The sequence below is a fragment of the Crinia signifera genome, chromosome 7 (genome assembly GCF_055691185.1).
Source record: "Crinia signifera chromosome 7, ASM5569118v1, whole genome shotgun sequence".
Classification (NCBI taxonomy): Eukaryota; Metazoa; Chordata; class Amphibia; order Anura; family Myobatrachidae; genus Crinia; species Crinia signifera.
In genome coordinates, this window is record NC_139223.1 from 139,648,517 (window position 1) to 139,665,903 (window position 17,387).

The 17,387-nt window shown below is 43.7% G+C and overlaps 1 protein-coding gene across 1 annotated transcript; it reads left to right on the forward strand.

The window, feature by feature from the left end:
• The first annotated feature begins 9,816 nt into the window (after window positions 1-9,816).
• LOC146020617 (uncharacterized) lies at window positions 9,817-12,753 on the forward strand. Its single transcript, XM_083153872.1, has 2 exons — window positions 9,817-10,435; window positions 11,310-12,753. The coding sequence occupies exons 1-2, from the start codon at window positions 10,022-10,024 to the stop codon at window positions 12,198-12,200; spliced, it is 1,305 nt and encodes a 434-aa protein (XP_083009998.1). The 5' UTR covers window positions 9,817-10,021; the 3' UTR covers window positions 12,201-12,753.
• The last annotated feature ends 4,634 nt before the right edge of the window (window positions 12,754-17,387 follow it).

Below are 17,387 nucleotides of genomic sequence, written 5' to 3' on the forward strand. Positions count from 1 at the left end.
GGGGAACGGAGTTCCACCACCTCTCCAGGACCACTTTAAGCCCTGTATATACTGTAACACTGTATATGTATACATATGTATAACACTGTAGACATCACCATAACTAACTAAATAATAAAAGAAAAAACGAACAAAAACAGCAGGTGGACCTAACCACCAAAGGTGGTTTGCTACTTTAGGACATATTGACCTATCCTATTGCTGGTCTTGGAACCACATCACAGACTCAATGTATGTTTTACACAACAGTTAATATTTAATTAAATGAAATTCAGTCTTTGGAATTATTTAAAGCAGGGATGGGGAACCTTTGGCCCTCCAGCTGTTGTTGAACTACAGTTTTGCTATTTGGTCATATTAAAACTGTTGCAGGGCATGTTGGGATGTGTAAATCAACAACAGCTGGAGGGCCAAAGGTTCCCCTTCCCTGATTTAGAGTGTCCAGATCAATCAAGCATTACCAGGACATGCTAGTGATGGTCAGATGATTAGATTCTGAAATAGATCTGTCATCAAGCCTCAATATACTGTATCTTACATAGCGAGATGCCCTGACATGCTGGAGCCACAATGACCGGTGTAGTGCACTGACGTTATCTTTCAGTTTGCAGCTTATTCACATCGCAGATACAGCAAAACACCACTCTAACTGTATTAGAGATGTTGGGCTGTAACTTTAACCACAAAATTATTTGTTTCAAGCAGATACAAAGTTGTAGATCATGCACAGAACTCGGACACACATGCATTATGGTATGGACACATATACATCATAGTATGGACACAGATGCAATATAGCATGGGAACAGATCTATAGGTGTCGCACATTAAATTGAAGTGCAATCTAGCTAAGCAAAGCATTATGCCTTAAGTGTAAAAACAAAATAATGCCTTAAAAGCTGCTGCTTTGACGGAATGGCAACCCTCCAAAAGGAAATTCAAATGACAAAGATATAGCAGTGCCAGGAGGCATACGTTCAAATAAGGCATCTGGATGTGAAATACATGGTAATACCCCCTTTGTACTCCTCTGCCAGCCACCTCCTCTACCTCTTCAGCTAACCAATGCAACCCCAGCTAGCCCTCTTCTGTCTCTCCAGCCACCCAGTACCTCCCCAGCCAGCCTCTTTCTCTCATAAGCTACCCAGTGTCCCCCCTCCCCCCCCCCCCCCAGCCAGCCTCCTTTTCTCTCAGCCATCCAGTGTCTACCCAGCCAGCCTAATTGTGTCTCTGCAGCCACCCAGTAACTCCCCAGCCAGTCTCCTTCTCTCTCCAGCCACCCAGTGTCTTCCCAGACAGCCTTATTCTGTCTCTATAACCACCCAGTGTCTACGCAGCCAGCTCTCTTCTGTCTCTCCAGCCATTCAGTTTTTTCCACAAGCAGACGAATTCTGGGGCCGATTCAGAGCCATTCGTTACAGGCCAAATTCGTCCCCACCTCTCATGGTCAGGGTTTGTGCATGCGCAAATATGCCTACCTGACCTTCTCCTCAGGGAGAAAATTCTCTGTTCCGGGACTTCCCTGGTAATGTATGATTGCCATCAACTGTGGGGAACTAGGTAATTGATAAGAAAGGTGTTTCACCACAGGTGCTGTCAATCATACATTACCAGGGAAGTCCAGGAACAGAGCATTTTCCCCCTCATGGAGAGGGTCAGGTAGGCAACACTGAGCTACATGCAATTATGATATGTGCCCACCAGTGGTAACCATTGGGACGCATGCATGCATCTCTGATTCATGTGCAGAAGTCTGAGACTCTTTAAGAGCTTAAATGCATGTGCAGTTGTAGACATCGAATCATGCCCCAAATGTAAAATAATGAAAATGTGGTCCTAAAACAAGCTGATTTGAAGTTGCATTGTGGGCCTGACTCTGGTTCACTCGCAAAAGCAAACTCCTTAGTTAATGGACAAAACCATATGCACTGCAGGTGGGGCAGATGTAACATGTGCAGAGATAATTAGATTTGGGTGGGGTTTTGTACTTCAAACTGATATCTATATTGCAGTGTAAAAATAAAGCAGTCAGTATTTACCCTGCGCAGAAACAAAATATCTCACCCAAATGTAAATCTTACATCTCCCCCACCAGCAGTGCACATGGTTTTGTCCATTAAAGAAGGAGTGTGCTTTTGCGAGTGAGCCAGAATCAGGCCCTTTGTTGTCTCCATCCTGAATACTTTCATTGACGTCCAGACGTTAGAAAAAAAAATGAGCACTTGCATGATCTTTTATAATTTTTTTTTTTAAGAAAAAGTGCTCCAGTTACAGGCAAATTAATATTTTTTACCTTGGACAAAAATCTATTTTTCACCAGTAGATGGCAATCTCTCATGGTATAGCAAATATTTACCTTTTTTTTAACCAATGCTGAATTTATATATTTTGATCTATTGCTTTATACAGCTATTAAGAATTTTAACTATTAATCATATACAAATCTAATGCTGTACTTCTGATTTATTTTGATAAATCAAATACAGAAACTGTACACATTTTTGTTGATTTAAAAACAATGACTGGGAAATGTAGTGTGGTACTGACTCCACCAGGTGGCGGAATAGTCACAGGTTAGAAGTCACATTCAGCGGTTTGAAGCTAATTCTGTTACTTTTAACAGAACTGTCTGTGGTTAATCAAATTTCACATGGATGGTGTTAAGTATCTTTACTCTTAACTAAACACAACATATTCCTATTGCATGTAAGTAATTGCATATAATGTTTTTTTCCATTTTTCTTTAAACTGTAAGCGGTAGCCATGTACAATATTAGTTCAGGTTTCCATTAATGCAGTCAGACATACAACACCATTAATGCAGTCAGACATACAACACCACTACTAAAGAACCCTGTGCTACCTAACCCTGAAGTTTGATTAGCTATAGTACATACTGTAAATACCTATTCTATAAGTGGTAGTGTAAACACTTCCTGCTGCAGCAGTGCATAAAAATACAAATATAATTACATATAGACAATGAAACAGTATGTCAATTTTAAGCACAAAGCAACCTTGACCCTTTGAGTGCCAATCTCTCTGCGAGAGATGTTCAAAATATCCGCTAAAAATGCCGGCGTCACTCACATTTGTTATATAAATTCAAATTAAAAATGTTGTATAAAAAAAGATTAGATTTCCTATATCAGGTAAACATTACAGGTCATTGTGATGAATAGAAAATGTTTGCTTGGCAATTTTCACACCTATTTTGACAAATTCACTTGGCTCTCAAAGGGTTAAAAAAGATTATCAGGAAATAATGGATGAACTAATGTTGGGGCTATGTTTAAATGAACCAATATATGATATTAGAATGATGGAATTATACATTGAGTGACCCTTTTTCTGCCGCATTTGCATTTCGAATTTCATACAAATATGATCTTTTTATTGTGGTTGAAAACACATGCAGAATGAATTGGTATGAAAACATCGGTAGATTAAATCACAGTGGTTAATGTTCTGTAGATCCCCAGGCAGATTAGTGAACCAACACTGTGTACACCTTTAGTAAGAAGGACACTTTGATTCCAATGTCCATACATTTGGTCTCGTTAAAATACCTACTAATACGTAATTAACGAGTGCCTTGTTATTGATGGAAGAATTAGAATATTTTCCAAAATAATCATCATCATCATCATCATTTTGATATTTAACTCTGTTCATGGCACATAGCAACGTATACATTTAAAATTATAATGCAAATAATGCCCTTTTAATCTGGATATTGGTGAAAAATATTGACAATTTATTTAAAAAAAATATTACATTGAACAATGGACAATGAATTAGCCTCTTACAATACCAATACCAAAATTGCAGACATTTTCTGTGATATTATTTTAGCATCATGAAATATTGTAAGATGTTTTATAACTATTACATTCAATTTAATGCAAATCAATTATTTTAAAATATGTATTAATCATTGTATTCAATTCATTTTTTTTTCGCGATTCGGTGTAATGGTTGTGAAAAAATAGTATTCCCCTTTGAAGGGGTAATTCCAAATAGAACACAATGTAAGTAGTTTGGAAATGACCAACATTTTCAAAATTGATCTGTGAACATTTTAGCTGTTACGCAATTTGAAACAAACAATTTAAGATTCCACACAATTGTAGGCAGTAATTCCAAACAGAACACATCAAATTTTCCAAATTGATCTGTGAAAAATTCAACCAATTACAGTATGCAATTTGGATAAAAAAATAAGCAGCCCTATCATTCTTCCATCCACATAGACCTCTCCTTCTTGGCACCACAACAACACCACAGACATAAATTGAAACTGTTATTCTCATTGCTCAATATATTGAAAATAATTGTGGAATTTACTCATAAATTAGATTCCAGAACAAATGCAAAGCTTGAAGGTTATGCTCAGGATGCGATAAAGGAAAAATGCAGTAAAAACCCTGTTTCTGAATTCACTAAACCCTGCATTGGAGGTGGGGGTGGGGGTGGGGGGGGGGTACCCCACAGTAGCCTAGGGCTTCTCTCTGCAGTGCTGGTTGAGGGATCTGACATGCACAGGTGGACTCCCTGGTCATAAACCCCAGAAGTCCAGTAACGGTATCACAAAGGCCTGCACTTATTGGAAGAGCTGTCCTTTGCCGTACTAATCACATATTAGTGCATATGCAATTCGTATTACTCCAATGCCTATGCGTTGTGTGGTGGGCTGTATAAGCGAGGTTTGGTGCATCCCACCCCCAACCGGCCGGTTGCAGCACAACTACATTTATAAAAAATATTTAAGCAAAAAAATCATATTTTTTAGCAAACAATTTTGAAATTTGTATATCCATCAGGAACTTTCTTTTACTGGTACCTGTCCGTGTCTAGTATTCTGATGTATGAACAGCGTAGGATTTTCAGGGCAGCTTGGTCTTGTCCCACACTGTTTGGAATGAAGGGGATATTCAGACCTTATCGCTGTTGTACGAATTCCCAAGCCTTTTGATTATCAGACACAGCACATGTGTATGGATCGCTTTTCCCCCTGCATGAGGCCAAACAGCATCTAAAACCAGCAATGCAATCCCCTTGCAATTTGACTGACAGGAAGTCGCTGTTTGGGTGGACACCTGACATTTCTGGGAGTGCCAGGAAAAATGCAGGCATGCCCAGGCATTTTTAGGGAGGTTTCATGACGCCAGCTCTTGCTTCGAACAGCCTGTATCTGTTGCAGAGTTGTGGAATGGTCAGAGTGATGCACATTTGCACAGACTGGGAAAATCATTCAACGGTGAGTTGCGAATTGATTTGCAGACCAGCAATCCATTCGCAAGCAATTCGCAGACTAGGATGGGGCGGGATTTAACTCTGTCTGGGAGGCGGCTAACTGATCACAGGACTCTGCAAAATCACACAGCAGCTAACAGGTTTGATTTTAAGCCTGAAGTGTGTTTTCCGAATATGATTTTGCGAATGACCCGTTATAGGTATCTTAATGTTGTTCCAATAATGTACAGTATTAAGGGCCTGATTCAGACCATTTGACTGTACTGTAGACAGCTGTAGTAATGTGTCAATTATTTTCACGAAGATGAATAGGTATTAGTAAGAAAAATATATTTTTAATACTTAATCTCCCATGATCCCCCTGGCTCAATAATCATCTGTAATACAGCTTTGCCAACAATCATTTGTGTTACAGAAGAAGATAAGTTGCTATGGGCAACATCCTATCTTCGAAAGAATTCCCGTCTTAGTAAATTTACCCCTCTAAATGAGCCCATTCGTTTACTAGACCTACAGTATTCTCCTCCCACTTATACTACCCTTACGCATACAAACTCATATATTATACTTGTAAATTCACAAGTAAAATTAATATTGACATGTACTGTAAATGTACTAACAATATAATGGACCAGATGCACTAAGCTTCAAAAGAGATAAAATGGAGAGTGATAAACAGCCAGCCAATCAGCTCCTGCCTAACATTTTTCAAACACAGTCTGTGACATGACAGGAGCTGATTGGCTGGCTGTTTTTCACTCTCCCTTTTATCACATTTGAAGCTTAGTGCATCTGGACCATTGTCATGAGACGAGTTCCAAAAAAAGCCCATCTTGACGAAGAGTTTGAATCAGTTTCATAGTAAAACACTGTCACACTTCTTTCTCATTTAGTACCCCGGCAGCCAAGGTGGATGTATCACAGAGGAGTGACGTAGACTCCCTATCCTGAAGAAAATTCAAATGAATAGTCCATAGGTTAATACAGGATAACACCATTTGGAGATTGTATTATCCTATCGGGGCCAAGAATTCTGGAACTTTTTAAATCTGACAGATTTGCAGCCCCCATAATAATCTATGGGGGTCTGTGGCTGCTGACAGAAATGGAGAAACCACAGCAGATATTGGAGGTAACCTAATATTTACAGGTATAGTATCCAGTGAAAATGTCTGTTCTTGAGAAGTATCCTGCAAATATTATTTGATAAATAGGCGCTGTAGTGGTTGGAAGGGAAATGAAGTAAATGAGGATCATGTAGCCTTCCTGGATTCCTGGGAGCTGCCTTGCATCCAAGATTTGAGGACTTCATGGGTTCTAATTAACTTTAGCCCTAATTTTGCATGATTTTAACAATATTGTGATAACATACGAAGCTACAATATCAAAGTTACAGCACTTTGGATACAATTCGTGGTTCAGCCACATAGTGCAACTCTGGTATGGCAAATTGCAGCCAGAAGCATCCAGCTTTTTCCTCCCACACCATAAAGGTAGACAGAAAAATCTGCAGTCTACCATAATGTGTGGATCTGTGCACAGCCAAACATTACGTGTTGTTCAATAGCACATATGCACCAATTGCAACAGCCCTAGTGAATATAATATCCAGTTTGCATGAATTATTCTGTGTAAATAAAATGCCTGCCTGTTGTCACTTAAACCTTACAATGTAAATCTATTACTGACTGAGACATACAAGTAACATTTGTTTGGAGACCATAATGCACTGAGCACTGTGCAAATTGTTCAGCTGCTATGGCTTCACAACTGGAAACAAATAAGATTCTTACAATTGCTCACCAAGTGTAAGATAGAGAAGCAGAAAACAGCCATGGTATACTGACTCGCTATGACTACTTCCTTCCACAATCACTCAAGAACGCCTTTCTCCAGTAGTCTGTAAAAATGCAAAGAAGGCAGACACTGTCACAACTACTTCTGGGACATTACAAGTTGGAGGAAAGTTGGCTGATCTGATGAAAAGTTGGCTGGTTGGCTGGTCTGATTTTGAAATTGGTTGGAAAGTATAGCCAGCATTAGAATTCTCATCTCTCTCTTTTCACGTCTGCATTTATTTTATCTACCTTATATGTCCTTGTTTATGTATACCGTCTGCTCCCTACAGTCTCAAACATCAAAGCACTGTGATGCCTTATGACTCAACAACAGTAATGATAATGTCCAGCAGTGCTTGTCTGAAGAAACCAGAAGGAGCAATAACAGCCATTTCGATATATTAAACCAAAGGGCTAATATCAAAATCAGTTGGGCTGTGTCAACAATACTATAATGGGTTAGTGTAGAGGCCAATGTGGCCAAAGAAGTGGTTAAAGAAAATACATAGAGGCAAATGTATTAAGCATGGTGAAGTGATAAAGTGTCTGGTTATGCACCAGCCAATCAGCTCCTAACTGTTATTTTTCACACCCTGCCTGTAAAGCTGGCCATACTGTACACCTAAAGATTTATTTTTCGATCTGGCGAGTTGGAACAAAAATCTGGTAACTTATGGGAGCAAATGTTAGTTGACCATTTGCTTCGAAATGCTGGAAAACAGACAAAAACTGTCATTCTGACTTTACCAGGTTTTTGTTCCAAACAGCCAGATTGGTCAATAATCTTTAGGTGTATGGCCAGCTTTACTTGACAGTTAGGAGCTGATTGGCTGGTGCATTACCACCTTCTATTTGATCACTTCACCAGGCTTAATACATGTACCCCTCAGCAAGAAATGCAGTAACTGTAGAAAAATAAAAGCTTAATTTACAAAAAACATTGTAGAATATTATTTTACAAGAGTCCTTGTAATGTTGTCCTTTCTAATGTGTGAACACATCCTGCTGCCTATATACAGAGGAACTCTTTAGTTGGATGTAACTGTAAATTGATTTATTTTCTTCCCTACAAATTGCATTTTTTTTTTACTCTACATGTGCAGCATAACAATCTTAAGGTGGGTATACACGGATAGATTTTGCAAAAGATGTGGGCGTTCCCGATCGATCGTAAAGACCAATCGTTCAAATCGTTCCGTGTTTTGGAACGATATTGCCAGCGATGCGCGCACCCGCCAGTCGTTAGTAGAGGTCGCTGATCTTCCCTGCATGCAGAAAGATCAGCGACCAATCGCTAACGATGTGCACAATCGTTTTGGTAATCGTTTCTTCACTGTCCAATTTGGGTTTGGCTGACGACTAGGAAACCACTCCCCTCCTCCATTACGTCAACCTGTCCCACCCTGGCTGCGTGGAGAGGAGCACCGCATGGTGAAGGAGGGAGCAGCGCGTAAAAAACTGTTTGCCACCGCTATGTAAGTAGCTTTCTGCCCACCAATGTTGTACACACAATGCACCCCTTGTGTATGTAGCTGCCGCTGCCCACCAATGTTGTACACACAATGCACCCCTTGTGTATGTAGCTGCTGCTGCCCACCAATGTTGTACACACTGCACCCCTTGTGTATGTAGCTGCCGCTGCCCACCAATGTTGTACACACTGCACCCCTTGTGTATGTAGCTGCTGCTGCCCACCAATGTTGTACACACTGCACCCCTTGTGTATGTAGCTGCTGCTGCCCACCAATGTTGTACACACTGCACCCCTTGTGTATGTAGCTGCTGCTGCCCACCAATGTTGTACACACTGCACCCCTTGTGTATGTAGCTGCTGCTGCCCACCAATGTTGTACACACTGCACCCCTTGTGTATGTAGCTGCTGCTGCCCACCAATGTTGTACACACTGCACCCCTTGTGTATGTAGCTGCTGCTGCCCACCAATGTTGTACACACTGCACCCCTTGTGTATGTAGCTGCCGCTGCCCACCAATGTTGTACACACTGCACCCCTTGTGTATGTAGCTGCCGCTGCCCACCAATGTTGTACACACTGCACCCCTTGTGTATGTAGCTGCTGCTGCCCACCAATGTTGTACACACTGCACCCCTTGTGTATGTAGCTGCTGCTGCCCACCAATGTTGTACACACTGCACCCCTTGTGTATGTAGCTGCTGCTGCCCACCAATGTTGTACACACTGCACCCCTTGTGTATGTAGCTGCTGCTGCCCACCAATGTTGTACACACTGCACCCCTTGTGTATGTAGCTGCCGCTGCCCACCAATGTTGTACACACTGCACCCCTTGTGTATGTAGCTGCCGCTGCCCACCAATGTTGTACACACTGCACCCCTTGTGTATGTAGCTGCTGCTGCCCACCAATGTTGTACACACTGCACCCCTTGTGTATGTAGCTGCCGCTGCCCACCAATGTTGTACACACTGCACCCCTTGTGTATGTAGCTGCTGCTGCCCACCAATGTTGTACACACTGCACCCCTTGTGTATGTAGCTGCTGCTGCCCACCAATGTTGTACACACTGCACCCCTTGTGTATGTAGCTGCTGCTGCCCACCAATGTTGTACACACTGCACCCCTTGTGTATGTAGCTGCCGCTGCCCACCAATGTTGTACACACTGCACCCCTTGTGTATGTAGCTGCTGCTGCCCACCAATGTTGTACACACTGCACCCCTTGTGTATGTAGCTGCTGCTGCCCACCAATGTTGTACACACTGCACCCCTTGTGTATGTAGCTGCTGCCCACCAAACACCTCATTTATTGCGAACAATCCAAAATACTAAAACTGAACTGAAGTAACAGCAAAATAACATTTATTTAGTAAGCAAAAGCATGATATGGTGTACAACTACATATTTTTGTGAAAACTAACCAGAAAACATAACTTTTTAATTACAGAGACATGACCAGTGAACGGGAGCGGGAGTTCCTTACAGGCTTTTTTGCGATCTATCAGGAACACGAATGCCTATGGAAGGTCAAATCCCGCGACTATGCAAACAAAAATAAGAAAGACCTCGCTATAAAGCACCTCGTGACCTACAGCCTCCAATTCCACGAGGAAGCCTGCCCAAAATGGGTGCGCCGTAAAATCCAGAATGTGCGCACAGTCTTTCTAAAGGAGCACAAGAAAATTGCTGCATCGCGGTCTTCAGGTGCTGGTGCCCAGGACGTGTACCTAACCAATCTGTGGTACTACGACCAATTAAAATTCGTCCTAGAACAGGATCCAGAGCGCCCATCAAGAATGCTTTTGGTCGAGGAGGTGCCAACAGATGATACAGAAGATAATGGGGATAATTCAGCCAGTGATTTGGTAAGTTGACTGCAACAAAAGCCCACAATTCACAACTCTATTAGTGTAGGCACTCCTCCTGCCATGGCACTGCACCAACACCATTAAAATATGCCAAGTACTGCTCGCGGACAGCTTTAGCCCGTGCACTCCCTGTCTCATGGAGGGCAGGTGCTCCAACAGAGGCAATATTCGACACTTCCTCTGGTTGATTGGGATCATCGACCATGTTGATGGCAGTTTGTTGTTGCATTGCTTTGCGTCGCAAGTAGTTGTGCAACACACAACATGCCAGCACAACCCAGTCGATTTTATCAATCCGCAAGTTAATTGCCGTGTGTAGCACACGGAAGCGGTTGCTCAGAATCCCAAAAGTGTTCTCAACAACACGCCTAGCCCTCGACAGTCTATAATTAAAGATTCGCTGTTGAGGTGTCAGCCCCCTTTGAGCATATGGCTTCAACAGATGTTCGTGTAGAGCAAATGCTTCATCAGCCACAAAAACATAATTTAAGCCATGTTTGGTATCAGGCACAGTTGGCAACCTTAGCCTATTAGACATCATGCGCTCATAAAACTCAGTTCTTTTAAAGGATCCCCCATCCGAAGCGCGTCCATTTTTCCCAACATCCACAAAAATAAATTCATAGTTTGCATTTACCACCGCCATCAGTACAATACTGAAGTATCCTTTATAATTGAAATAATAAGATCCTGAGTGTGCAGGCGGTGTGATGCGAATGTGCTTCCCATCTATTGCTCCCCCGCAGTTTGGAAAGTTCCAACGCCGATCAAACTCGTTGGCAATTAAAGTCCAGTCCTCTGTGCTGGATGGAAACTGTGAACACATCAAAAAATGAAAAAGAGATTAATATAATTTTTGTACTTTCAACAGGCTTCCACACCGGATCTGGAACAACTCGCATCCCCTGTTCTCTCCAGCCCTACCGAAACATCCACAGGCGTCGCCTCCAATGCTGGAAGTGATAGCTCAACTACCAGAAGAAGGTACAGACGTCAGGATGCAACGGCCAAATCGACTACTGATCAAAATGCAGTTCTACTACAGAAAGTCGAGCAAGTTTTAAACAAGGAACCCGATTATTTTGCGAATTTTGCAACTCATGTTGGTGGTGCATTACGCAAGATGGATCCTGACCAACAGGTTGAATTCGAACGAATTGTATATGATTTGCTGTACCGTGGCAGGAACAAACGCCTCAAACCAGAAACAGGTGTTTGCGATTACACTATGCCTCCCCCTAGTGTAGGCCACCCAAGGTCATACCTAACCCCTCCAAACATTGGTGAACCTCCATGTGCGGTGCTGAACGCCACGCCTGTTCACCATGACCCCAGTATAACATACCAAGCCAGTGCTGGAATGGTCGCCTCCAGATTACACATAAGTAGCCCACCCCCCACCTATCCCCGTACAGTGACGCCCACCGGCCCAGACCTGCATGAACCAGGTAGAACATACCAGTCCAATGCAGGAATGGTCAATGCCCCATTCCACATGACTAGCCCACCCCCCACCTATCCCCGTACAGTGACGCCCACCGGCCCAGACCTGCATGACCCAGGTAAAACATACCAGTCCAATGCAGGAATGGTCACTGCTCCATTCCACATGACTAGCCCACCCCCCACCTATCCCCGCACAGTGATGGCCAGGCCAGAGCAGAATCAACCTGCAAACTCATTTCCCTCGACCTCATTTGACGTCATCTATAGTGCATTGCAGGACTGCAATGATGACGGCAAAAATGTGGTTCAACTGTAACATTTTTGTGGTTTCCACTAATGGCTTCAATATGATACTTCATGGGTCCTCAAACTGCGGCCCTCCTGATGTTGTGAAACTTCAAATCCCAGCATGCCTTGTCACAGTTTTAACACTCCCTTAAAGCAAAACTGTGGCAAGGCATGCTGGGATTTGTAGTTTCACAACATCTGAAGGGCTGCAGTTTGATGACCCATGTGATACTTGAATACCACCATCCATCTTTGATTAAACATTCAGCTTCCCTTTCATAGTTAATGATGTGTGATGCAGTGCTTGTTGCACTGGTGGTCTATTGTTTTGTCTCTCGTGTTTGGGACACATTTGTCTCGGTTGCTTGCTACGCACCACACTATTTAACATCAACTCCATACCTTCTTCGATAGTGTGTGAATGAAAATGGAGGTCCTTAACATTTTTCACATACATGGCTCTCTTTTAATTTATTTTGCCACTTAAAAATCATGTGACATGTTTTATTTTATTCTTGATAATCCAAAAGCAGCAATATGTTTTGCGTAATGTGCACCGGTGTACAAATTAAAATAAAAAAAAAGTTTGGCACCTGAGTATATTGTATGTGTTATTTACGCTTACCTTAAAGTACTGAGACTTCAGGACTTCCACAATAGCCTGGCAAGTTTCAGGGATAATCCTCCCCAATGCCTGAGGTGAGATCAGGGAGCCAAACTTCAGATCAGCCAGGGATCTTCCTGTGGCAAGGTACCTCAGGGTGACGACCAGTCTCTCCTCCGCAGAAATTGCCGCCCTCATATTAGTGCTCTCTTTCTGGATGATCGGAGTGACCAGACGTAGCAATTCCTGAAACGTGTCCTCATCCATTCGCAGAAAATTCCGGTAGTCACAGGGGTGGGTACCTCGGATCTCCACCAGGAGAGACATGTGGGACTGAGTGTCCCTCCTCAGTAGCCATTCCTTGGTCCAACAGGATCTCGCCTGCCTCCTCCTTCGGGCTGGATCCCTACGTTTCAGCATGAGATATGCGTAGCACAACGCAAGCTGGTATTGATAGGAATCCATAATGTGAGCAAAACAGGCCAAAATCACACTTTGCTAACAAAAGCAAAAGCACTGCAGTAGCTGGATAAATCCAGTCTCTCCAACAACAATACTGCTGTGAGGTAGAATGGAGGATGCTTGTCTACCCTGTTAAGTCACACCCATTATTCCGCCCATTATTTATAATTCAAAGGACACTAGATCAATCGTCTGTGTTTTAAGAGAAACGACCAACGATATCGACTCGCTAACGATCGGTCGTTTGTCCCAAATCGTTAGGTGAATCGTTTCACTTTGTCATGAAATCGTTGGTTCAGGAGTTCAGACCGAATCGTTAGCGAGATCGAATCGTTGGACACATCTATCCATGTATACCCACCTTAACACTTCCATCCTTATAGTGACTGAGAGGCATTCCATGCTGATGCCGTCTACACAAATGACACCTCAGTAATGTATTTACCAATCAGAATGTGCTCACTAGCAGGTGCTAAATCTCTGTGGCAAAATAGAAACTGATGATGATGATGATAATCATGGTGGTGGCAACAACAAGGACATTTGGCAGCCATCTCTGATTATCTGGCTGAATCCCACCCCCTTGGTAATGACAGCCATGCTGCAGCTGCAAGCTGGGCCTCAGTCTCCCCACCACGTATCCCCTCACCATTACTCCCTTCCTGCTCGCACGACAAGTGTGTATGTAAATGCACTTGTGATGCCTCAGGGTCCTGCCAGGTCCCCGCTGCCACCAATATCGGCATTAGCGGGGATCGTATAATGTGTATGGGGCATTAGTTTTGTGTATGGGAAACAGTCATCTCTTGGCAAATAAGGTCCATACATTACTGTAAGCTCCAGAAATACCCCAGGCTAGGGATTGACATTGCATCGCAATGTTTTACACCATCTGTGTTTTATTTTCAATGGTAGTAGTTTTACTACTGCCATCAAATGGTAAACATTTGATGTTGTTCCGATGGTCCTACCCCCAGCCAGTTATGCTACAGTGATTATGCGACCCCCAGCTAGCCACTCTAAAGATGTTTGCTCATTTCCAAATCATTAATTTTTTCTATTGAATCGAAAGATTTGGTGGTGGATGTCCAGCCATTATTTGATGGTGGGCCTCCAATGTATATCCCTGCTCTAGGTCCATGTACTACAGGTTACTCTTTGAAAATTTCTGTGCAATAATGGAGATCCCGGCCCCTTCCCTCCAACTAAAACTGCAGCAGCATGCCTCCGTTTGGAGAAATGGGGGCAGTCGCTGCTTCCATTTATGTATTATGTACATTACATCAATGCAGTATTTTTTCTATAGAGTGTTTAATATAAAATTTTTGTTTCTTTGAGATTATTATATTTTTATATCTTTTGGGAACAATTTAAAGGCCCCCATAGACTATGCAATTTGGGCAAGATTTCACCCGATTCATATTAATTGGGCCGTGAAACCGGACAAAATCGCATGTGTAGACATCACGATTTGCTAAATCTTATGTGCAACCCGGAGCCGAGTGAGGAACAGCAGAGGGTGGTGGATGTCTGCGACCAGAGAGCCAGGCAGAGAGAAATGGGGTGGCGGTGGACACCGGCAAGAGGACCAGGGAGCAAGGCAGGGGGAGCCAGGTAGGGGAAGTCAGGCATTAGGCACACAGAACAAAAAATCCCATACAAATGAATGGGCAGCCACTCAGTGGCTGCCCATTCATTTGTATGGGCTTTTTTTTTAAGTGCTTCCCCTGCCAGGCTTCCTGGTCCCCTCTGCTCCCTCTGCCCGGCTCTCTGGTCACCAGGATCCCCCCACCTGCTGCCGTCCTCTGGCCACTGGTCCCCTCGCCGGCATCTGTCTCCCCCTGCTCCCTCCACCTGCAGCTACCTGGGAATTATCACATGCAATCCCCACCAATACAACTAGTTTTCTAGGTTTCCTGGTCTGCGAAAGAAGCGGTTCCCTCTACTGAGCTCCAAAATATGTACCAGTAGGGGCTGGCTAACCAAATTTATCCTGGGTGGCAAGTGCAATCAAGTGACCCTAGGCTTTTCTTCCCTTGTTGCATATCTCCCTGCTGTCCTGTAGAGATCTGCCTTGTTTACCTGATTGCCCCTCAATGGCTCTCTCGTTACTCACTCCATAGCTATCTGTCTCACTGCCAATTCATTCAATATAACACTGAGTCTCTCACAGCACACTCTGACCTCACTCACTCACTGAACCCTTTGCATCTCATTCACTGAGCCCTCACAGCTCGCTCATTGATCCCCACAGTACACACAGCATTAGCCCCACCAGAACCTTCAATGTCTTCCCCATAGCTCTCCATTTCCCAAACATCTTCAATATCCACTACCCACACCACTTCCGCAGCAGCACCAGTGCCAGTAAACTTACTTTTTAAATTTTGGTTATGTCTCCCATTCTTCTAGCCTACACTTCTTGCTTGACAGAGGCTTTATCTCCCTATACCAACTGCTGAGAGACAGAGGAACTAAAAGAGGTGGAGCTGTTTGGATTCACAGTGAGATCAGCTGGGGAACATCAGCAGCAACACAGTTACTGTAAATGCAGAGTGAACTGTGGGTGGTCCTGTAGCTCTAAAAGTGTATGCCCCCAGCTCAGCCCACCACTGTGTACCAGAGAGTGTCCACTGTTTTGCCAAAGTGCTCACATCCTATTTTGATTCAACCTGTTCTCTGTACTCATCATTCTGCAGCAAGAAATTATCATATGTTCACTCTGTTGTAATCAGCACTTATCTTACACCAGTGTGCTGTCTGACTCCTGCAGCTATGCCGGTGCATTTGCTACAATCTTAAATACATAGCCTTTTGTATGTGGTCTCCTTCACCACATGTCATCTGTGTTCAAAGCTGTTACTGACTGTCTCAAGTTCTACAGCTGCCATTGCATACACACACACACATGATCTATTGTATTATATAGCCATGACAGGGTATTGTCTAATCGCTGTGCCCAACTATCCCCCCACAAATGACATAACTCTCTTGTTGGATAAAATTGGCCACAGCAGCCATCTTTATTGAACAATACAATTTTAAACAATAATCCAAAAACATTTCCACGGAAGGTGGTCCCCGAGGCCCTCAATAAATATATATCCACACCTCTAAGCACTTCCAGGAGCTCTTACCTCCAGCCGATAGCGATTGGCTCGAGGGCACCAATTGTACACACCCAGTGCTCATTAATTAACCTCACCCAGGGGAGTCCAGCCCCCTCATGGGGCCCTCCCCGCCGCATAATTAAGCCTCAATGCCACCAACCTCGAGGACCCCCCTCCGCACAGGCCACTGTGACAAAAAGACATCCTAGCAATTATTCTACCTAAACTATAAAAATTAGGGAAGGGTGGGTGGGAGCTGTTTGAGAAAATCTCACAGTGACCCCTATTTCCTGCCTGAACCCTGCTTATAAACCCCTCCAACACCCCGTTAAGCCCCTCCCCCTATGACCCTCTCCTTAAGCACTCCTCCTATGACTAACTGCTAGTCAGCTCCCTACAAACCCTGTCAGGGGAGCCTACCCCCAGGCTTTGCCTCCAGTCCGGCTCCTACATGACAGGGTATTGTCTAATCGCTGTGCCCAACTATCCCCCCACAAATGACATAACTCTCTTGTTGGATAAAATTGGCCACAGCAGCCATCTTTATTGAACAATACAATTTTAAACAATAATCCAAAAACATTCCCACGGAAGGTGGTCCCCGAGGCCCTCAATAAATATATATCCACACCTCTAAGCACTTCCAGGAGCTCTTACCCCCAGCCGATAGCGATTGGCTCGAGGGCACCAATTGTACACACCCAGTGCTCATTAATTAACCTCACCCAGGGGAGTCCAGCCCCCTCATGGGGCCCTCCCCGTCGCATAATTAAGCCTCAATGCCACCAACCTCGAGGACCCCCCTCCGCCACAAAGCACGAGGTTATACCCTTAACCCCGTGCGCCCCCCCCCCCACATCCGGAACGCTGTTTCTATTCCCTCTTGTAGTCCCAAAGACCAAACATCTATCCCCACAGCATTCAGGTGCACACCGTCACCTCTCCAAAATGCCCCGGCACCAGACTCAAGTTCCCTGTGCCTCACCACAACAGCCCCGTTCCTGGCCATAAAATGCCCAATCGCCCTGTTAACTTTAAT